The 22,940-nt window shown below is 48.1% G+C and overlaps 1 protein-coding gene across 4 annotated transcripts in view; it reads right to left on the reverse strand.

Annotated features, from left to right (window-relative positions):
* Nucleotides 1-22,940, reverse strand: part of SLC4A4 (solute carrier family 4 member 4) — a 106,555-nt gene that overhangs the window by 74,600 nt on the left and 9,015 nt on the right. For all 4 annotated transcript variants that reach the window (XM_033061270.2, XM_033061274.2, XM_033061271.2 and 1 more), the window contains 2 exons: nucleotides 13,981-14,054; nucleotides 2,128-2,307 (listed from right to left, as the gene is read on the reverse strand). In XM_033061270.2, coding sequence (XP_032917161.1) covers nucleotides 2,128-2,307; nucleotides 13,981-14,053 — 253 coding nt within the window. In that variant the 5' untranslated portion in view covers nucleotide 14,054. Of the gene's footprint in view, nucleotides 1-2,127; nucleotides 2,308-13,980; nucleotides 14,055-22,940 lie in introns of those variants that run through there.

Here is a 22,940-nt window from a genome sequence, read left to right on the forward strand (position 1 = left end):
CCCATGCATATTTCAGCTTCTGATATTCCACACTCCCTACTGACTGCCTTAAATATATCTAATACAGTTCATTGCAGCTTTCTCCCAACTCCATCAAAGTTACTGGGCAGTATTGCCCAGCTCTTAGTTTATAATATTCTTTTGAAACAGAATTTGAGCCATCTACCCCTCAATCAATGCCTATTTTGGGATGAAGATTAAAAACCCCAGGGTTCTAACTGAGCTTTCTTGCCAGGATTGCCAGCACTGGACAGCAGCCTAAGCTGGTACACGCTGCCTGGAGAGAAATGGGCTTCTGTCGGACACACTTGTGTGACACAGCTGGTGGAGAGAAGAGAAAGGCTTCTTAGAAAGCAAAAGAAAGGGTGGGAAACACAAAATTCAGGTCAGCTCTGAAGACAAGAGTTTCAGAAGAGGAAAAACTCCGGGATATGAGGTAACTTGTAATTCCAGACAGTAATCTGAGCTGCCCCTCTCCTTTGCAGAGTTCCAAGCTAACTGAGCCAGCTCGTAAAAAGATCTGGGCAGCAGCATGAAACAGCAGGTCCCTGCAAGGACCTGGAAAAGTATCTGGATACCTGAGACGGTGAACAACAGAGAAAAGGGCCCAGTGATGGGGTATGAATGCTACTGCATGGGACACCTGGAATACTTATGCGATTCCACTCCAAGAATCTGCAGTTCAAAGAGGTCAGGGTGGGAAAGCCTAAGGGAAAACTGCAGATGGAGAGTGGTGGAAAGACTGCATATTTTCACATGCAGGTGTAAGTGCAGATAAGAACATATTACAGCAGAGGAAAAACACCACCAGCCCCTGCTCAAATGACACAGACACAAGGATGGGCAAAATGAAAGGCAGGACATGAAAACCTGACAGAAGAAAGGGGTTTGCAAACATAGGTACACTTAGTCCATGGGAACAATTCCTCTGGGATATGATACATTCACAAGTGAAAAAGGAATTTCTACAAGCCTTGTCACCTGCATGCTGAAGAACAGAGGTATAAACACAAAAATTAAGTTTGGAACATTTGAGTTCTTGAAGATGGGTAATTATTCAACTGTAAAACCAACTCCTGGTTTCTGAGCGCTGACAAAAAACCTTCTTTGGGACAACCAGGGAACAAGAGCTGGGAAGAGCAAATGGAATCTGTGACTTGCCTTCTTTTTCAGGTGCTGCTCTCTGAAGACAGTAACCAGGCTAAAGACAAACTGATCTGCCCCATGTTACTCTCTTATCTACAGCAACTACCCAGCAACACCAGTTCAAAATGAGAAATTAATGTATTTCTTCAATCCAAGATCCAGTTGTATGGATCTCTTCACACAGGAAGCAATTTTCCACTTAGAAATTAAGCTGCAACCATCTGGCATTAACCTCAACAATCCAAGCTGTATCACATCCTGGGCTGCATCCCCATCAGCCTTCCCATCTCCCCCCTGCTCCTACCAAAGCAGCCACATTTCAGGACAAGCTTGTGGCCAACAGAGAACACAGCAAGAAGAACACAACCCTGTGACAGTGATGGCACTAGCTAAAGGTCTCTGTCCTCTGCTTAACAATTCTGGTGGGAATAGAGGCACAGGGCATCCAAAATGGACTTCACCTGCCTGTCAATATATAGATATTCAATCCTGACAGATACTCAGACACAGAGCAAAGCTCCATTTGATTCTTTTTTTTGTTTTCGAAACCTAAAGCTGGCTCATTACCAAAGGGAAAAAAGCTGTTGGCACCACAGGTGCTAACCCATGGGGTGCTGGAATTCCAGAGCGTGTGCACGTCCCAGAGCCAGGGCAGAAGCTGCAACAGATCTCCCTAGGCACTGCTCAGTCCTTGCCCTTGCTTGCTATCTCTTTACACACAGTGTCATATTGCTTTTTAAACATTTGGCCTGTTCCTGCCTGGCAATTGCTCAAGGGCCAACTCAGGGGTACAGAGGGATGAAATGTCTGCTCTGGCCTGTGCCTTTTCCAAGCCACAGCAGCTATCCCACAGCAGCTGGCTGAGACTGCTCCAACCCTGCAACGTGAGACCATTGTTTTCCTGGATCAAGTTTTGTCCTCTGTGAGCAGATCCCTAGACAACAGACATTGCACTGAGTGACAACTGGAACCAGTACTCACTGAGTGGTTTAAGGATGCTGCTGCTGGTCTCATCAGCGTTCTCTACGTCTGATTTGTCCGAGTAGTTCTCTGAGATTTTCTCCTTTTCTTTCTTTTCTTTGTGCCCAGCTCTTCTTCTGTGACGCCTCCTGCGCCGGTAGCTCTTGGGCACGTGGACGCCGATATAAATCGTGTGGTGACCTGGGGAACACAAGCACACAAACATCAACTTCAGCACTCTGCACTTGGGGCACCAGTTTGGCTTGGAAGGGACCTTGAAGCCCATCTCATTCCAAAACCCTGCCACATGTGCAGGGATACATATATCTAACCTAAACTTCCCCTCTTTCCATTTGAACTCATTACTCTTTGTCCTATCCCTGTTTCACTCCTCAAGGCAAGTGATCTATCCCTCCTTGCTGGCCTAACAATAATTAGTCCTGTTTTACTTGTCTCCAGATGTGAGCTTGGAGCTCTGTAGCTACCATTTGGAGAAGTATTTTTGTCCCATCATTTCTGAGAGCACATGCCAGAGCAGACTAGGATAATTATTGTCCTTGTGACTCATTTAAATACAAAAATAAACCCCACAGAAGGCCATCACACTCATTTAGTAATATCGAACAGAGTGCTTCTCAAACACATTCTACACTAATTTTTCCATTTGTTTTACCAAATACACTGGCTGAACAACTACCTCATACCGAGTGATTCAGCTGAATTGAAGAGCTTAGACCAATAAAATCTACATCACTTGACTGTGCAGCCCACTGTATAACAAGAGCCAAAGTACCATTAGGCACCTTACACAGGTGCTACTGTAGAGGTCCCGTGCTCTAAGCACCATTGGGGTGTTGTTATAGCACACCAGAGGAGGAAGGACTACTCACAGAGGTTCCTATCAACTTCTACTTGACACTTTAAAAAGGAAAATTAGCTAGTAACAGAGGAAGTGCCAAATTTCATATGTTGACTGTAAGTCCCAAGGATGCCCTTGCACTGAGACTTGGATTTCAAACTAAAGCGCTCCAACTGTATTTGCCAATGGTTGTGCCTTTTTGGGTCTGACAAAATGTTTTCTTTTCAGGGTTTTCTGCACTCTGCCAGCTCAGGATGAATATCCTGTGCTTACAGAAAGCACCTACATGCCATCTTCTCTGCCCAGATCATTCAGACATCTCACTGTAAGCTGTAAAAGCAGCTCTTACAAAAGCAACTCCTGAGAGATGAGAGCTGGATTCTGTACTTTGGACCAAGTTTGGTTTCCCATTTCCATCCCAGAGTGGCCAAATGGAGAGTTTCATATGAACAGGCTGAGACAAATTTATCTCAATGAATGACCCACAAACTAAACATGTGTCTCTTAATTCTTCCTTATGATAAATCCAATCTTGGTGACCAAACAACTGAAAATGAATGCACAAAATACTCAATCTCTGTAACAAACTGATTTGCCAACAACAATTTGACACTCCCAGAGATGGAAGAAAGAGGATTCTGGAGCTGAGCAGGGCTCAATCTCTGGCAGTGGAGCAGTGACAGAACAGGGTCCTGTGTCTGCTGCCTGTTGCCAGAATCACCATCTCTGAGGAATAGGATCACACCACAGAGAGAAGGGGCAGAGCCACACAGACAAGGGCAGCACAAAGACCTCCCAGAGCAACACGTGAAGATCCAGTTTAGCTCTTGCGTGCCAAAGGAAACCCAGAAAGCTCTTCCAGCAACTGGAAACATCAGCTTTAAGGTGGCAGATGGCCTGAGTGCCACAGGGACAGGGAAGGGGAGATCTCTTCTGAGCACAAGCAGGAGCTGGAGGGTGGGGCTGACCCCAGGCAGACAGGGCAGTGGTAGCCCTGCCCAAGGGATTCTCGCACCCAAAACTCTATCCAAAAGCCTGATGCAAAAGCCATCTGTATTAAACAACATTCCCCTTTGAATCACTTGAATTCTGTGGTCAGCTTGATAATAGAAACACATCATGGTGAGCCTGCACTCTTAATACTTTAATATGCTGCCAACAGAACTGGACAATCTCTTTAATCTTTGGACCACGTGTGCACAGCACAGATTTGGGTAATATGAAACTCACTTGTATATACACAGGCTAACATCTGCATTTCTTTGCTGCTTTTCCCTAGTCTGAAGGCAGAGACTTATTTAATGTTCCTCGCTGTGCCTCCCCCTGCTCCTCCCCCAGACTGTTCAGGGAGGCCAAGCAAGACATTTTCCTTCTCCGTGTACTTGAAGTGCTTGGCATCTGTTTATATTGTTCCAAACGCTGAGATAATCTTCTAGGCTCCCTTCCCAAAGCGCCTGGAAGGAAACAATTGACACATACTCTCAATGCACGGGGCTCCTGGGACATTTCCGACTCACCGGGGGAACCCAGCCTTTCCCATGAGAACCACAGCCTGGGAAACGAAACGTGACACCCAGGCACGGCAGGGATCGGGTAACCCAAAGCTGCTCCCCTGCACACCCACCCAGCACAGCTCCTGCCGAGGGGCTGCTCCCACAGCCCTCCCTGCTCTCCCAGGACATCCATGATCCTCTGGCTGCACTTGGGACTGCAGCTGAAATCTCTGACTTTTGTGGCCACAGAAGATGCTCACGACAGAATAATTTAATCTGATTCTTAGCAACACAGAAAGCACTCATCATCAGGGAGGTTCTCCTGGAAAAACTCAGTTGAAACCACATCTTTTGCTTTACTGAGAGCTACTGAGGAACAGCAGTTCATGACTCAGCACCCGGATGTGGAGTTTGGGCACAGGAGACTCCCTGAATCAGTTTTACTGATGAAGACTCACTTGTGCATCACCCAGCTGAGGCTCTGTGAAGTGCAGCACTCCCTCCCTGCCTGCAGGAATATCTGCTCATCATCATCATCATCATCAAGGCTGGGCTGGACAGGGCTTGGAGCAACCCAGTCTAGTGGAAGGTGTCCCTGCCCATGGCAGAGGTGGAATTGGATATCCTTAAGGTCCCTTCCAGCCACAACCATTCTGAGAGATCACTTCACTATGATCCACTCCATTTTTAAGCACGAGCTCTTTTTAAAACAGGGTACTAGGGAATAGCTTTTGCTCAGCAAAACCAAAACTCAGTCACTTGGAGAAAGGAGCTGAAAGTTATGGGATCAAAGGATAAAGTCTGCCTGCTGCATCTAAGAAGGAATCCTTTCCACATGACTGGATTCTTGAGACTCAGAGCGTGGTAAGACCAGCACATAAAAAATCTCACACCAGCACCTTAGAAGAAAACAAGATTAAAATCTGATATTAAAGATGAATAAAGGACTGAAAATAAGCTGAGCATTAGCAGTTTTTACCCAGCCCTTGTTTTTCCTTTGCAAAGAACAGGGAGAGTCACAGTAAACCCCGTCAGATTGCAACAGGCCCATGGGGTTACAGGTGGCCACAAAGCCAAAATCTTCCCCACCAGCTCTGCCCAAATATTTTGGACCCCCTGAAAAATGGCTTTGCTCAGGATGCCCCAGACACATCACTCAGAGGCCTATGGCATGGGATTGGAATGAGATGACCTTTAAGGTCTCTTCCAACCCAAACCACTCTGTGATTTGATGAAAGGTGGGACCCTCTCAGCCTGTTTTCACAGCCCAGCCTCTGTCTTACCCCAGGGTGGAACTGAAAGCCTCGGGTGGCCACCCCCATCTAGCATCTAGAGATCTGCTCTGTAGCCACACCAGAGGTGCTTCCTCAGCAGAAGATGGGCCAGCTTTGTGCCCAAGGAGGTGCCAGCACACAGCCAAGCCTGCAGAGACAGGTGGCAGCAGCCAGGACGCTGCCAGGACCACAGCCAGAGCAGTGTGCTTTAGGGCAGCTGCTTTTCCAACCTGGAGCTCGTGGGACAATGTGCTTCTCATTTTGTGAGAGAATCAAAGAAACTGAAACACATAAAAAAAGCCCGGGGCTCAGAAGGACAAATAAATCAGGGGGATGATCCATTTTAAAGGGGAGATACTAAAAGCAGCGCTAAGGAAGTCCCAAACTAAGCCCTGCTTAGTTTCAAATCAGCTCAAGAAATAAGAACAGAAGGCCACGCCATCACGTGCTGGGTGCCCTTAGCTCTACCTGGCTGTGGGGAGGTTGACAGGCAGCAGCAGAGGGGCAGGACCTGCACCCTGACAGCTCCACCTTGCAGGACACAAACTGTCCTGCACTCCCAGCATGGGATGCACAGCCAGCAGGACACCCCATGCCCACTGCTCTCACCAGCTGTGGTAGAAACAAGGAACACAGAGAGCTCCCCAGCACTGTGGAGGGGCCAGTCATGCACATGGACACAGACACTGACTCTCCAGGGAAAACCAAACCGTAAGCCATCCTCTGACAGGCTGCCCAGGCACAGTCCCAGGCTCACCCACTGGTCCCCACAGGGTTTTCAAAGCACACTGCTATTCAAGGGACTGATTTTCCATGCAAGTAAAAATCCATCAGTCAGGGAAACAGCACAGGGATTCACTGAGCACTGAGTGGAAGTCTGAACAAAACCAAACACACTAGCTGGAGACAGACCAGATCCAAGTCCCTTCTCCTACAAACAGTAGTATGCAATTAACCAATTCTTGTGTGTTGTGGCAGTTTGCCAAGGAAAAGGGTCAGCATGAACCCATCAGCCCATGGGAACACCATAAGGCTGAGTAGCAGGTTCACAATCTGATAAATGCCAGCAGGAGAGGAGCATGCCATAAGGGAGAGACAAAAAAGGGCAAAATGTAAAACAGAGGCTTCAGAAGAGACAATCCTGAGCTACTATGCCATAGACAAAGCAAAGAAAAAGGAACAAGATTCAAAACATCAGGGATCTCTTTCACTCTGCCAGCTCCATCAGAAGAACCCCAAATTCATGGCTAAGACACAAGTGAGGATCACCATCAGCGAGATGCCGTTCTTTAGCCAAACAGGGAACTTGTGCAAAGATCATTTCATGCATTTGCATAACTGCACTTCACATCTCTGCTCACAGTCATTGATGAGGGGCAGGGAATGAGCTGTGCAGGGGAAGACAGTATGGCAACTGGAGATCTTTTTCTCTTCTTCTGCAACATCAGGCTTCTAGCACATCAGTATCTTCAAAAAGTCAGCATGGGATCTGAAGCATTCCCATGTAACAAAATTGTGGTTAGACAGAAGGGAAGTCTTCCTAGCCATTTGTCTAAAGCTTGCACTCCTCTGTTCCAAACAGATGATCCATGACCCAGACTGGACCTGCCAGATTCCTAAGAAGATTCAGAGGCCACTCCAGCAAAGCATGTGTAAAAGGTGAGTTAGATCTGATCTGAGCAACAGGACGGCTCCAAAAGAGGTCACATAAATTCAAGGAGAAAATATCTAAATAGCTAAACAGGGGAAAAAACCAACCAAAAAGAAAATCCAAGTCTTCAATTGTCTTCCTGAAGATCCTAGAAAGCTGCTGGTGTAGCTGTAGCAAAGTCAGTCAGCTGGGTGGCAGTGAGTGAAGGGGTGGGCATTGTTCAGACAGAACAATGAACATGTGGTGGGGGTATTCTCCCTGAGCTTTACATAAGCCATTGTGAGACTCTTACCCACAGCCCCGTAAGCTGCTTTTCTTTCTCTATTCTTTGGTGCTGTGAGAGGTTATAAAAGCCACTGAACCTGTCCTGCTGTGATCTGATCTAATCTGGCCAGAACTACTTGGCTTCAACGGAAAAAAAAAGTTGAAGAAAACTTGAAGAACGCAGGGCTGTGGGGAACAGGGCAGAGAAGGGGATCTGTGTCGGACTGTTGGATCTAGCTCTTGGGAAGTATGGTACCTTTAGATTTTCTGGCATCCTTTAAAATTATGTCCCCTTCCAAACTGCTCCAAATGACCACTCAAGAGAACTGATCTTGGCTGAAAATCTTTTCCTATTTCCTTTAATTACCAAGACTGAATGAATTAAGTACCGAGCTGTACTCGACACTCTCAGGCTGACAGATGCAGGCAGGATTTAGATCCTGCTCCAAGAGAAGAGTTGTGGTGTGATGACTAAGGCATCAGAAGCTGCCTCCATTCTCTGGGAAAAGGCTCAAACCTTGACTGCAAGGCTGCATTTTGATTGAAAAGGCGTCTGATGGAAGGTGGCCGGAGCCAGGGCTCCCGGAAGGCCACGCTGCTGCCAGCAGGGCACCCTGAAGGAATGCAAACAGAAAATGCTCACACAAAGGCTCCTCACCCCTCCAGCAGCACACACTTCCTGCAGGGAGCCAAGAGTTCCTGGGTCCCTTCTCAGTCTCCGTGAAAGTTCGCCCTGCATTCTGCAACCAGAGTAGGAATATCACCAGGAGGAAAGGAAGGGACAGGGCTCCAGGAAGGCTGGGATGATGCTCAGACCAGCAACTTACAACCCTAGCACCAGTTTCCAGGTTAAGCCCAGCTCCAGCAGTTCTGGTATGAGAGAGAACAACACTGCTGTGGTACCCAGGCTCCCCAACACATTTTGGGTTACCTTTTCATTTTAAATATCCTAGAAAAATCCAGGAAGGGTCACATCTGGGACTCATATCTGACAAGTTTGCAGAGGCTCTATCTGATTTTCAGTCTCCATGCTGATCTGTTACATCCAGTACCTTAAAAAAAAAGAGCTGTTGGGCAGAGGAAGATGGGAGTAGACGGTCAAACACGCCTGGACTTGAATCCTGACTGAAATGAGAGCAGTTGCTCCCATCCAAGGCTGCAAGGTGCCATGTGAGGGCCACCTTTCTGACTGGCATGGGCCCCAACAAAACGAGTTTCACTGCCAGAGCAGAGAACTGATGATGGTTTCCAGTCAGTTGGACCTGATGATATTAAAGCTCTGCTCCAACTTAAATGACCCTGTGATTCCAAACTGACTGGAGCTGGGAAAACACGAGTCACTGTCAGAATGGTATGGAAACACATTCCTCCACCTCACACTGAGCACATGCTGGCACAAAACTTATCACCACTGAAAAGAAAGCACCACCTTTCCTTCACCGTGGGCTGACCATGCCAGCTATTGACTCAGCTGCTCTCACAACGTTTTCTCCACTTCTCCTGCCTGCACAGCCAGCTTATCGCTGCCTTATGTAAAGCCAGTTTATCACCCTCTGAACTCAGACTGCAGCTTTTCTCACTGAGCACGGAGTGGGCGGGCACCAAAACCCTCCTCATCCCACCCAGCAACCTCAGAGCTAATGCTGGCTCCTGACAGCAGAGGAAAGAGTGGCAGTGACCAGAACGATACTCCAGGCAATGACCTGCTGGATGCTGCCAAGAGAAAGCACGCTCCTGAAAAGTGCCACAGGGAAATAAAGCTGGAAAGAATCTGAAGACCTGAAATCTTTCATCACAGTGTTTCAAAGCTGGGGAGGTCTAAACCACCTGTCTTGTTTTTACTTAGCTGTGTGGAGCAGCATTGGGTTCCAAACTCCAGCTGCCATTCCCAAGTTACAGAATCCCAAAATGGTTTGGGTCAGAAGGGACCTTAAAGCTCATCCAGTTCCAGTCGCTGCCATGGGCAGGGACAGTTTCCACTGGCCCAGGTTGCTCCAGCCCCTGTCCAACCTGGCCTTGGACACTTCCAGGGATGGGGCAACCACAGATTCTCTGGGCACCCTGTGCCAGGGCCTCATCAGCCTTACAGGAAAGTTGTGCAGCTGCTCTATGGAAAGAGCACAAAGGCTCTGCCTGAGTCCTCTGAGTTTGGCTTTTGCAGGAGTAAAGCCCAGTTTAGTTTTACTGAAGCAAAACACAGCCTGGTTTGCATCTACACATAAATGGAAGGTACCAAAGAATATTGATGAGCACATTCTATGATCAGATTTTACTGATTAATTTTTACATCACATTTATTTCAGAAGCAATTAAAGACTTTGATATGAAACAGGTCATCTGGTTGCTTCTGAAAATGGAGGAGGGTCTGCCTGCAGTCACGGATCAAAAACAACAGCAGGGATGAGAGGAGAAAAAGAAATCAAATATATGGGCAAATACAGCTCATTTCTCCCACCAACAGCCTGCTGTTAATATAGGTAGAGATGTTCACAGTTCACATCTCTGCCCTTTTAACCTCTCTCCTCATTGATCCAACCATCAAGGACTAATCTCGGGCTTATGGCATCACACAGCTTTCTACCAGCAAAGTGCAATGACACAACCGGCTCCAGAATAGAAAGCAAGGAGGAGGAAAGTGCTAAAACAGAGCAAGTGGTTATGGAACATTGTTATAAAATGCCTGAGTTAGCGTGCCTGCAGAGCTAGCAGCAGAGCAGCAGTAGATGCCACAATGCTAACAGGACCCAGGAAACGTTTCCCCCAAGAGCACATGGTCCTGAATTCCCTCGCAGAGCAGTGCTGAGAGGTGCTGCTGAAGGCTGCCCATCACTTGGAAGGCAGGACAGGAGTGCTGCTCCCCGTTCCTAACACACGGAGCACTCCCTGGGCTTTGCAGTGGAGCTGTCAGACTTCAGTCCAGCATCCTCCACCCCAGCAGGGAGGCAGGGTGGCACCGGGCCCGGGGGAAGTTCTGCTTAGAGAGCCAAGAATACCTTATCTCGCAGGATAAGGTGGAGCTTTACTTTTCCCCTGTTGCAAAATCGGTTATTAAGTAATCTGTTTGTGTCACACATACCGGCACTCCTGGCAGGGGCATTACAGCAGCACGGTGTTACCTTCAAGGAAAGGAACGTGCAGTGCTCCAAATGAATGGGAAGGGTCCTCCTGCAGTGCCTCTTCCTGATTTCCCCCAAAAGCTGACTTGTACTTGCTTTGCTTTGCCCTAGACCCAGGCAGATCCCCTGTCTCGCCAGGTCACTTCAGCCAAGCAGCTCCTCCTAACTAACATGTACCAAACCCATCACCTAGCCCTCTCATGGATCCAGGCAGCAGGGAGGAGCTGGAGTGGAGTAATTTTCAAATGTCAACAGCTGATATCACAGCGACACATTCCAGCGCAGGACCAGGCTGAGGTGCCACCTGAGAGACGGACTAAACAATCCCTGGAAGCAGGCCCAAGGGACATATTTCTGTCAGGTATGTACAGTTTCTGTAAATGCCACGTTTACTCAGCAAGGGTACAAGGGAAAATTGTCCCCCCCAAAAATGTCTCAACACCTTCCTGACCAGAAATGCCCATTTTACCCAAGTCCTTCCCTCTCCCCTGCACCACTAGATAATCCAATTAGTGGGTGATGTGGTTGTGCAGTTGCTATCTCCATCCCACACACTCTACCTGTGGGCATCACTGACAAAGAAACAATCTTCCTCTCCCAAAGAACACCCCAAAGAGGGATGCTCAAAGCAGCACCTTCAAAATTCTCTCTTAGCCCCTCTGAACTCAAAGCAATTACCAAGTAGCAAAAGCAGCTTGGTTCTGAGGCATATTATAATGATCTGCTGGAGATTTTTCCCATTCTGTCCTGCTAACTCCTGCTGCCAGGGAATCCCTGAGTTCTACTGCCCTATCTCTTGTGATAAAGGCTACAACTCCCCCTCTCAGAAGGAAAAGAAGCCATCTCCTCTCCGCTCACTTTTAGTGAAATTAAGTCTCTTGACAGATGCTCACCTCCTTTAAAACACCCCACTGTAAGTGCAGGAATCTAACGGGGATTTAAAGGCATCTGCACCAAGTGCCAGCCAAAGGTCTGCAACCTGATGTTTCAGACCTTCCACTGGATCTTGAACTGACAGAAGACAGGGCTAGATTAGATACTGGGAGGGAATTCTTCCCTGTGAGGGTGGGGAGGCCCTGGAACAGGGTGTCCTGAGAAGCTGTGGCTGGAAGTGTTGGACAAGCCTTGGAGCACCCTGGGCTAAGTGGAAGGTGTCCCTGCCTGTGGCAGGGGCTGGAGTGGGATAGGTTCCAGCCACAGCCACTCTGAGCCTACAGCTCATCCCACACACGCAGACCATGACTGCACCTGGGGTGCACAGTGGATACACACACACATTACATGCACAGGTCTCTGTGCAGACACACATGTAGCTGAGGACACACAGAGAACGGCAGAACCACTGAGGCTGGAAACATGGAGACAAACAAGATCTGTTCAAAGTGTCAAAGCCTTTAATGCTTACTGGCACTGCAGCAGTGCCCCAGATTTGCCAGGCACGCTGAGAATTCCAGGCTGCCCCACTGCACAGAGCAGAGTGGCTGAGAAGTGTATCCCTGACCCATCCATGCTCCATACACGCCCTGTGACCCTGCCAGATCCCACCCTGGGTCCTGGGGTGACTGAGCTGGGCTGCTCCCAGGAGCCTGGCAGGAATCACGGCTCTGCCTTTAGCACCACCGAGGGAATTAGCTGGTGCTCAGCCCCGGGGCTCTGCGGAGCCTCAGCCCAGCAGCTCCAGCTCCAGAGGCCTGTCGTGTACAATTAGAAGCATTTGTTTCACCTCCTCTCCTCATTCCCCCAGTGAGATGAGCTGCAATTGGTCTGTGAGCCCAGCTAAAGCAAATGAGGATATCCACATCGGAAGGAAGGAAGGATATAAACACACCACAGCCACAAGTGTTACTTCAAGCAGAAACCACATCCCCTGCAGACAGACAGAAGGACCCTCCTGCACTCATCACCAACAACCACTTGCATTATATTCCTGGAGCATCACACGCGGCTGTTGCACATCACAACAGCACGTGGCAACGTTTAAGACAGTAAAACATAAAAAATATCCTCTCCTCTCCCTTCTCAAATGTTTCTGCTGTGCCAAAGTAGCAATTATTCCACAAGCAAAAGGCTAATACAAACCTGACCCTGCAGACAGCAAATAGCCTCATTAAACGCAATATGATGATTTACAGTGGCTGAGCACAGATTACTTCATCCCAGAGAGGAAGAAAACACAAGCTTTTTCGTGGAAAGGACTGGCTTGGTTTGCTGGAAGTGTTCTAACTCCTCTTTTTAGAGACTATTTTCTCTCCTACTGCTGGATTCTTCTCTGTCCATTACTGGTCACAATGACATGGCTGTAACCCTACACCTTTCAAAACATTTTCAACTGAAAAGCCACAGGCATTTGTTTGCAAATAAAGAAGTTAGAATAAAATAACATCCTGAAGTCAGGAGGGGAAGGAGGGTGCTGCAAGGTGAAATCCTCTCCCCTCTAGGTAAAGCCCTACCCTATCCTGGTCTCCCTTCCTTCTCCCCCTCTAGTTTATCAAGCCCACAGACAACCAATCCTCAGAAAGTGAGAAAAAGAGATTTGCTGCCATTAATTCACTCCTATCAGCTTCATCATTTTCCAGGAAGAAACTTGAAGCAAACTCCTTTAAATTCCTTTTACCTTTGGCATTTCACAACATTTTTAGTTAGGGGGAACACAGAAACACTTCCCAGGGAGTCTACTCTTTCCCTATAAAGTGAGGAAACTGTTTTCTCTGTTAAAGAGTTCTCCTTCAGGGGAAACCCCTTCTCTTTATGCCTCCCGAGCACAAAGGATAACCCAGGCAAATGTTCCCTTTCCGCCCTAAGTCCACCCTGACACTTGTTCCAAATCCTGCTGGTTTTTCCACTTGGCTTCTCCACCTGCCTCCACACTTGCAGGCTCCCAGCTGCAGCAGTGATAGGCGAGCATTGCAAAACTCAGTTGGTAGAGGAAAGCAAAGCAATCAGCTCTGGTGTTTCACAGCCATTATGCAAGACACAGCAAACAGGACTTGAGGGGAAGGGGAAGTGCGTGCCAGTAGCATGGAACAACGCTCAGCCCTGAACTGAAAGAGAGGATTTCTCTAAAAAGTCACTTCCACCCCGAACAAGCCTACCCATGTTTCAGTCACTTTTAGGATCAAACCAAAGGCACCCTGTTTCCCTGCCCTCCGACTGTGCCCATCCTACACACAAACACCAAAGCAAACACCCTTCCTCCCCAGCAGTCCAAATCTCTTACCTTCCACTTCTTCTTCATCACAAACATGTTTAAGGAAGGAAGCCCCTCTATCCAGTACTGCCTCGTCCTCCATCCTATAGTAATAGAAAAGAAAAAAGGAATGCTCAGACTTCTCCTGGAGCGAGCTGTTTGAACCAGCCCAAGACCTGGGCAGGTTAACTTGCAAGCTGTTGCTCATGTTCCTGTGGGCACTCCTGTCCTCCTTCCAGTGCCTGCTGTTCCTTCATAGAGCTCCTTTCACATGGCGCTTGCTTTAAGCTGGCCTCACGCAGCTCCAGTTCTGACCTTGAGAGCACATCAGTGGTGACAGGTGTGAACAAGGTAATCCCAGCTACAAGTCTTTGGGGGCTTTCCTGTTTCTTGTGTCTGGCTTTTCTCCCTTCTCTTTTCTCCAAGAAGCACAGCCACACGGGCAGGCTTGGGCTGTCTGTGCGAGGGCCAAGAGCTGGTGGGATCGCAGGCTGCCTTTGGAGCTGCCCTGGCAGGCGCAGGGAGACGAGCAGGCACACCCCACACAGACACAGCCCCGGCTCCAGCCAGCCCCTAAAGCAGCACAGCACACTTGTCTGCTGGGAGCCCAGCTTTGTGTCACATGCTGGCCTTACAGAAATCTGACATATGAGGATTATCCTGAGACCGAGCCACAGTAAGTCAGATCATCACAGCAGTCATTTATGTGTGTCACCCATTCATTCATCCATTTGGGGAAGGGTTTTAGTGGCTGCTGTCCTTCCCCTCCTCTCTCCACCTCTGATGTGCCTCTGTGGACAGCAGAGACTCCTAATTCCACTTCTGCCGTAGCTGTGCCTCCACAGAGCTGCCCAGAGCTCCTGCTGCTGTGTTCCCCCCACGAAATCAGATCCTGCCTGCGTTCCGAGAGCACATCTGCAAATCCACTCCTGACAAGCAAATACAAAAATAATAAAATAATAATAATAAACAAAATTGGAACTGTGTTAAATAATCTCCTTAGAGGCTAAGTACACATTTGCTGCTCACTACTGGGCAGTCGCCATGGGAGCTTTCTATGTTAATACAACTGGGACCAAGCTGGTAACCTGTTTTCATACCAAAAATCAGGGATAAAACAACACGTTTTCCTTATATTCCCTCAGGGGAATAGGCACAAACTGGGTTCAGAGTAAGACACAAGGCCTTCAAAACTTCTTCCCATCCATATTCCTTCCATTCAAGATCCTCTGAGAGCAGTAGCAGCAAACACTTGCAGATTATTTTAAAGGAATACTCAAATTCAGGGCATTATAAATACTGAACAGATAAATACCAAGAATTCAGAATTCCTTAGGACATCTACTTCGCATGCCAATGCCTGGCTACCTAAGAAAATAAAAAAATAAGACTCAGCCACAAAAAGAAGTACCAGAGTCTCATCTCATGAAAGCAGTACCTCAGTAGCCACTCTCCCACCTCTGTCAAGTTTTCCTCCACCTCAAGCACCTTTATAACCCACTGCTGGCCTCAGCCTCGGCTCTTAGCCCACAGCTCAACTCCCAAAACAAATCTCAAACATGGCACAGATAAAAACAAAGAAGAAAAAAATAGGTCAGATTGAAACACAGTACCAAAGCATATGGAAATACATGTTTTTCATTTGGATTATTGGATGGCAGTAAAAAATAAAGCACCGTACCCGCAAATGTACGTGAGCATTGACTCCCAAGCTTAGGTCTAGTCCAGAGCCAGCTCCTCCTTCACACAGGCTGTTTCTGCCTGAATTCCAGGAGCCAGAGGATTTGAAGCAGAAATTTCCCTGAGCTAGGAAAGGTGCCATTCCCCAAGCAGCTGCTGCCGGGTGCAGAGGGGTGGGACGTGCTCCTTGCCAGCACAGCACACCAAGCCAGCGCTCAGGCACACACCAGCCGCCCCTGAAAGCTCCGCTCTCCATTAAATTATTTAAGACTATTTACAAATCTTTTCTTAGGCAACAGAAGGGAACATATTCCATGGATACCCTTGCCCCTATTTGCAATGGTTTGAAGGCACAACCCTTTTTTTATTGTTTTTTCCTGCAGAGCAGCACAGTAGCTCCTTGCTATAAACTCAACTGGAAACATCTGTAACAGATGGGACTGGATTTCCAGACCAAACACAAAGCACAGGAGGTTTATTCCTCTGTAAAGTCTGTACTTTTCCTGGCATCCAGCTCCATTCCCTGAGCACACACACGTGTGCAGGCGTGTAACACACCTGTGTGTCCCACAGCCCTGCCTAAACACCACGTCCCAAGGCCAGCTCCTCCAGCCTGGGCAGCATCAGCCCAGGCATGGAGAAAATGAGAAGCAGCAGTGTGGCAGAGTGGACAAAGGGAAAGGAAGGGAGCAATTTCCACTGCCTGCAAGGGACACGGTGCTGAGAATCCACCAGCTGCCATCCCCCTGGGAGAATGCCTGCTCATCCTCCCCATGACAGCAGAGCATCCTCCCAAGCATCACCCTGCCAGTGCTGAGCACCCCATGCTCCCAGGAACACCACCCTGCCAGCCTGGAATGGGTTTATCACATTTACCAGCCGTGCTTTTTTAACTCCAGAGGGCCAGAACACTGATCAGCAAGGCTGATGCTTTCCCTGAAACGTGTATGTGAAGGAGCTGGGGGGTTTAAAGGGCCAGGAATAGAGCTTGGGTCGCCTTGGCACAGTGCCCCGGCTCTAATCCGCAGGAGTTTAGTGATTAGACTCCAAGCGCCACCTCCCTTGACTTGGTCTTTTCTGCCCTTCTCAGATTATCACAGGATTTCTGTGGGCCAAAACCTGGCAAGAAAACATCCTTTACCAATTTGCACAGGGAAACTATTTCAGGCCCCTGGAATTTTTCAAATACCGTTAAATAAGAGTTAAAAAAATTAAAAAGAAAAAAAAAAAAAGTCACGTGAAACAAGAAAATCTTCCCTTGAATCTTCACGGGAAAACTGGAATACTCCTGTTGGTGAAGCACTGCAGCAAGACAACTATCCCATGGAAGACACACATGAACTGGAGAGAAGAAAGGATGGAAATAATTTTAGGGTCTCTGAAAGAGATGTGCCTTTGGTTGAGCCTGCTTTACCAGCTCCTTGTTGGAAGGTAAAGGGTTTTTCAGGCACTTCTTGTTTAGATCCACATCCTCGTGGCTGCTGCTGCTGCAATATTTTAGAAACAAACTTAAAAAAAAATTTAAAAGTATTTGGCTCCTATTTTCAGGGTCTGACAGAACACGCTCCGGTGAAAAACCATGAACTGCTTTAGTAATTGGCCTCTCTGGGCTGATGATTAGATCAGTGCCAAACATTTTTAGAAATGGTATTATGTGTCAATGGGATTTGAACAAGAGTCACACACAGCCAGCAGCAACTCTGCTCCGCCTGCAAAGCGCCGGCAGATGCAGCTCACGGAAACATTCTGCCCAGCTACTCGGGAAGAACAAGACCAGTTCAGTACCAGCAGGGATCCCTAATGGCTGCACCCAGTGCCAGCATCTGTTCTGCTCACCACAAGGCGAATTCCTCCTGCGGGTCTCCGGTTGCAGCACCGAACACTGGCACTGCATCGTGCAGGAGCGCAAAGCAGCGAGTGAGCTCGGAGTTAGTGCCCAGGCTGCTCCAGGCACAGCTCCCCCGGGAGATGGATGCTGCCACCGCCCGGCTGCTCAGCTCTGCAGCTCGGGAGGACGAGGGGAGCAGAGAGGGAAAGTGGTGTTTGGCGTAAATAAAGGACTGATTTACAACTCGCCGGAGTGAAGCGCTGCGTAACAGAGCTGGGGAGCCAGAGGGGAGAGTTACTGCTCGCTGATAAGCTTTTACGATTCTGCCCATTCCCAACGGCTTTTGCAATGAGGAAGAGACTCCAGCAAACTCTGAACTGCACAAGGAAAAAGAAACGGAGCCAGCTCCATAACTGAAGCAGCGTAACAGAGCCGTGAGAAAGCCCCATTAAAGAGCAGCCCAAGGAGCTGGGGCACGGTCAAGGGCCGAGGGAGAGCTGCAGGTCATGGAGCAGCATCGTGGGCTGAGCTGCTGGGCAGGTCCCAAATCCCACAGGGCTTACCCCTGAATCTACCAGCATTGCTCCCCCTCACCTCATACCTCCCAAACACAAAAGGGGATGCTCATTCTGGTAGGAAACATCCACAACCCCACAGTGCTCCCCACAGGTGTAACCAACACTGCTTGTGACAGCCAGCATCATCCAACCTTCAACTACAGATGGATCAGCCACACTTGAGGGCTCCTACAGATGGGATCCGGACCTGAGCAGAGAGAAGAGCCACCAAAGGCTTCACTGCCAGTGACACCCGGTGCCCTCGCCCAGGTTGGACGGCTGCGTGCATGCGCATCCCAAAAGGAATGAGTCAGCAAGCCAAACAGGCTGCTTCTGTCAGGCCAGACAGAGCTAACGTTATTTCTTCTCTCTGCAACCTGTGAAGCATTCAGACACTGCCATTGTAGTGGCCAAGTACACAGTGGGGCAGGAAGGAGACTTGGTCCCAGCAGATGCTCTCACGGCCCATAGGCAAACGCGTGAATAAACAGATCTAATGTGAGCGATCCCTTTTTAGGGCCCTGATGTGTTCTGCTTTTCTCACATACTTGCATATGGGCTCTATCACACAGAAAAAAACAGCTTCTGACTATACTCAGCACAGCCTGGTTGATGCACTTTTGGAACATGTTGCCAAATTTATCCTGGATGCATTTTCCCCTGTCAGCTCTAAAGCAGCATTTATTTACAAGCTTTCTCAGCAAAAGGCTGCACTCACCCGGAGCAAAGCAGGACAGAATCCTCTGCTTTGCACACAAATAACTCGCACTGTAATATTTATAAATCAAATAAATTCCCAATTAAGTCATCTCATTAGGTGAAATGTTTCCCTCTACAGAGGTGTTCTCAGGGATTGAAATTAAGTCCCATGACAGGATTTAAATAGGAGTCTCAGTTCTTGACTAAATCTTGTTTTCAAAAACTCTTTACAGACTGGAACGCCAAGAACTCTAAATGTTTTATCTCAACTCACAGGTGAAGTCTATGAGAGCACCTTCCTGAAACCTAGATAAGAATCATTTGAATTCATGATGGCAAAATAAGTTCCATCATTTGGATTTCAATTTAGATCACAGGCATCTTTGGAAGAGCTCCCGAAGTTGGCTATGTTCCAAAAATGAAGCACCTACTAGGAAAAGCAATTAGGAGGAAATAAAGTTACAGCTTTCTTCTCAGCAAACAATAATGTAACACAATCAAAACAGAGGGAAATGTAAGTGGGAACACTGGGGCAGGTGTAACAGTTGAAGCTTTTGCTTCATTGTCATTAAATGACTTACCATAAAATGACATGGCTGTAAAAGCTGATCAAGTCAGCTGCCTCCTTGGTTTCATTTCCTTCTCCTCAAAGAGAGCACGGAGCTGAAACTGGGGACTCAGCAAGGAGAAGGCTGCCTTGCACTCAGCTTCATTTGAGAACTGCAGGATCTCAGTGCAAGCCCCTCTCCAGGACAGGGTGAGCCCCTGCTACCAGCACCCGGCTCCTGACACATCCCACATGCATCTGCTCTATTTCACACAGCCACAGCCAGGAAAAGGTACAGAGACACCCTGTGAGCAATTGGAGCTTTGTGGGACGGAATCAAATGAGACCAATCCACAGGAAGAAGTTATTCTGGACTGCAAATATTATAAATCTATCTGTTTGAGGGTAATATAAACCAGACCTTTTTGTAGCTTTGTTTTCCGCAATGGATGAAATAGAAATCACAAAAAAAGCTTTCTCTAGAGGAAGAGCAGTGTCAAGTTTTAAACTTATAAGTGGTAGTGGATTTTTCCTCAAAATTATTATTTCAAGCCAGCCTGTGGCATCTGATCTATTTTTGGCTATTTATTACCGCGACAATGTCATGCCCTGCAATATTTTTGTTACAGTTTTATGCCTGAGAGGCAACTTCTTACGTGACCGTGTGTCCATCTGAAACCAGTGCTGGTTTACACAGCAGCTGCTCCTCGTTCAGCCTCCTGAAAGAGCCCTTTCTGAGGAATCTGTGACTAAGTGTGCTGTGTCACAGGAGCAGGTACCACGGGCCAAGAGGCACCTGCAACATTTCAAGTGTGTATTTTACATCAGCTCAGCACAGGAACTGCAGGAAATTTTCCGGAATCTGCTGCAATATTGCCCACTTGGAATCTCCAAAAGCAAGGCATGGGAGCCTGATCCTGGGGCAAATCCCCAACTACAAATGAGGACATTAGATTGGGCAGCTTGATCCTGTGTCTAAAAGAAAAGAGTTATCTGCAATGGGTAGTGCTGGGTTTAATCCATTTCCCACTGAGCAAAGGAACAGGCAGTGTGTACAATGAGGGGTGGGGCAGCACAGCTCTGGCACTGCTCACCCAGGGCTGCTTTTTTCCAGGGAAAACAACCCGGCACGCTCAATCCTGGCTGCCCAGCGAGCAGCCAGCTCCTGCACTTGTCCTCTCCTCTAACTGCTTTAGGTGGGAACGCTCTCCATAGCAATCACACCACACAAAAGGTGTGAGATCAGCCCGTATCTTAATTTCACCTCTGTAATTACAGTCTGAAGCTTTTCCCTTCCCTCAGGCCTCAGACTGTCAAATGCCCAACTCCTAGAGCTTGTGTATTGTCCCCCCACCACCCACCCAACCAGCTCCAAGGTGCTGAATCCCCTCTAAAAGCATCACAAGGCTCGGGACCCCTGATGGTAACACGGGCACAGAGCTTGTGCTGGCTTCCTGCTGCAAGGAGCACAGGCAAGACCTGATCCAGCACAATCCCGACCTGAGCTCTGGCTGGCAGAGGCAGAAAGCCTGGTTGTATAAAACATTTTGGACATATCTGAAGCAGCCAAGGGAGCTAATGCACTCTCAGCACTTCCCAGAGTGCAGGCGCAGCGTTTCTCATCCAGTTCTTGGCATTCTGAAGCGATATGTAGATTCACAATATGCTGGTTTCAAAAACATAATCCAGCATAAAGGATATTTTTAACATGGATCATTTTGGGAATCTGCTTAACCACTCGCACGGTGTTACACAAGCAGGAATTCTCAAAGCACACTTATCCCAAATTATGCAAACTTTACCTGGTTACCAGATGACTGTCTCTGTAAAACTGCAATTCTTCCATGTCGGAACAGTTGCTCCAAAGTAAGAAGGGATGTGATACCACTTGAGTTCCCCTCCAAAGGAGTGTGGGGAGAGCACACAGCTGTACATCAAGACAGGCAAAGCCATCCAAATGCCAGCACATACACAAGACTCAGGCAGAAGAAGGAACTCCAAAAGTATTAGACAAGCAAAAAAGCCAGTGGGCTTTGGACCTCATCCTCACTTGAGTGCCAACTGCTCATCCAGAAGACTTTATAGTGACCATTCACTGGGGTGATGAGACAAAATCTCTGCTGAGGAAGGTCACTGGCAGTGCTCCTGGTGCATGCATCAAATCCTAATTCAATAATAGACACTCAAAACTAATGCAGACCTGAGAGCCAGGAACGCTAACAGCCAGACTTCAAACTAAATGCCCTTCTTGCCTTCACTGGCTGTACTGGGAAGAGGAAAAAAAAATAGAGAAAAGAAAAAAAAAAACACAAAAAATCCACAAAAATACCCCAAAACCCAAAAAAACACAAGCCAATGGAAGCTTACTGAAGATAAAGAAATGTTTCCTGACAGAAGAGGAGAGGGGAGTGAAACGCAAAACCGAGTTATTTTATAACTTGAGACTAAACTGAAAAAAATAATTTCATCACTTCCACCAATTTAAGCTCCAGTCAGAAGAGTCAGTCACAGCCCAGAGCAGCACGGACCTGGGTAGCCATCCTGTCTCCCAAGAGTGCCAAGTGCTCAACAAAACTGCGATTACACCAGCACAAGCCTCAGAGCCAGAAGGACACAGGTCCCTCCCAAGTGACACTGATGAGGATCACTAAGCAGAAACACAACTGCAATGACAATTCCCTTCCGACAGCCACAGATCCTGTTCTGTGAGAGCATCTGCTGTGCCTTTGGAGGCTGGGATCAGGCTGTTGGGACAACCATACTGGTGGCCCCTGGATAGCACCAACCACACTATACCCACAGGCAGGAAAACTTCCACTCCTCAGAATTTCTCGTGGTATCAAAGGGGCAGGTTGGTAGGAAACAGCTGTTCCAGAGCTCTGACAGCCACTACACATATATATAGTGATATAACTGTAGTGTTTAGGGATATAACACAGCCTGGGGGAACCTCAGTGCCATGGCCACCAGCCCACAGAGAGCTCAGGCACACAGCCACTCTAGAGAGTGCCTGCAGAGAAGGCAAAGGGGGATTTTGTACCCTTCCAGGGAAAGGCCATGGGAGCAGGGAGCGAAGCACCACCTCCAGGTGCCCTTTGCCCCTCCATGCACGCAGCGTGTGCTGGTTGGACCCACTTGACACCTCGGCTCGGGCGCGTGATGGCAGCGAGGAGCCCGTGATCTTTACACTCAGCCCTGCAGACTAATTAGTGTGCATTAATAAGGGTCTGGCCCAGAGCAGGCGGGGGCACATGATCGCGTTCTCACGGCATTAGTCAGCGGCCGGAGCGCTACGGGCTCCTTCCCCAGGACACCAGCTCCAACGGGAGGAACATGATGCAGCATAAAAGCACAGTGCTATGAGCAGACAACGCATGATCCTGCATAAAGGCGATCCATTTAGCAATGTTCAACTCACCTCAGCAGCAAAATGTATTTGCCTCTGGACTGGCGTTTTGCTCCACGGGAGAGTCAGGTTCTTAATTTGGTTCTCAGTGCCCTAAAGCTGGGTTTACTGTATCCTCCAACCACGGCCAAGAGTGCAGAACCCAACTGCTGAGCAGGCAACTTCCAAGTTTTAACAAGACTGTCCTCTATGTGACATCCATTTAAGGGCAGCTCAAAATAGACTTATTCATATCAGCCTAAAACAAGACTGTGAAGAAAAACAACAACCGGA

This window comes from Catharus ustulatus, chromosome 5, assembly GCF_009819885.2.
Source record: "Catharus ustulatus isolate bCatUst1 chromosome 5, bCatUst1.pri.v2, whole genome shotgun sequence".
Taxonomy (NCBI): domain Eukaryota; kingdom Metazoa; phylum Chordata; class Aves; order Passeriformes; family Turdidae; genus Catharus; species Catharus ustulatus.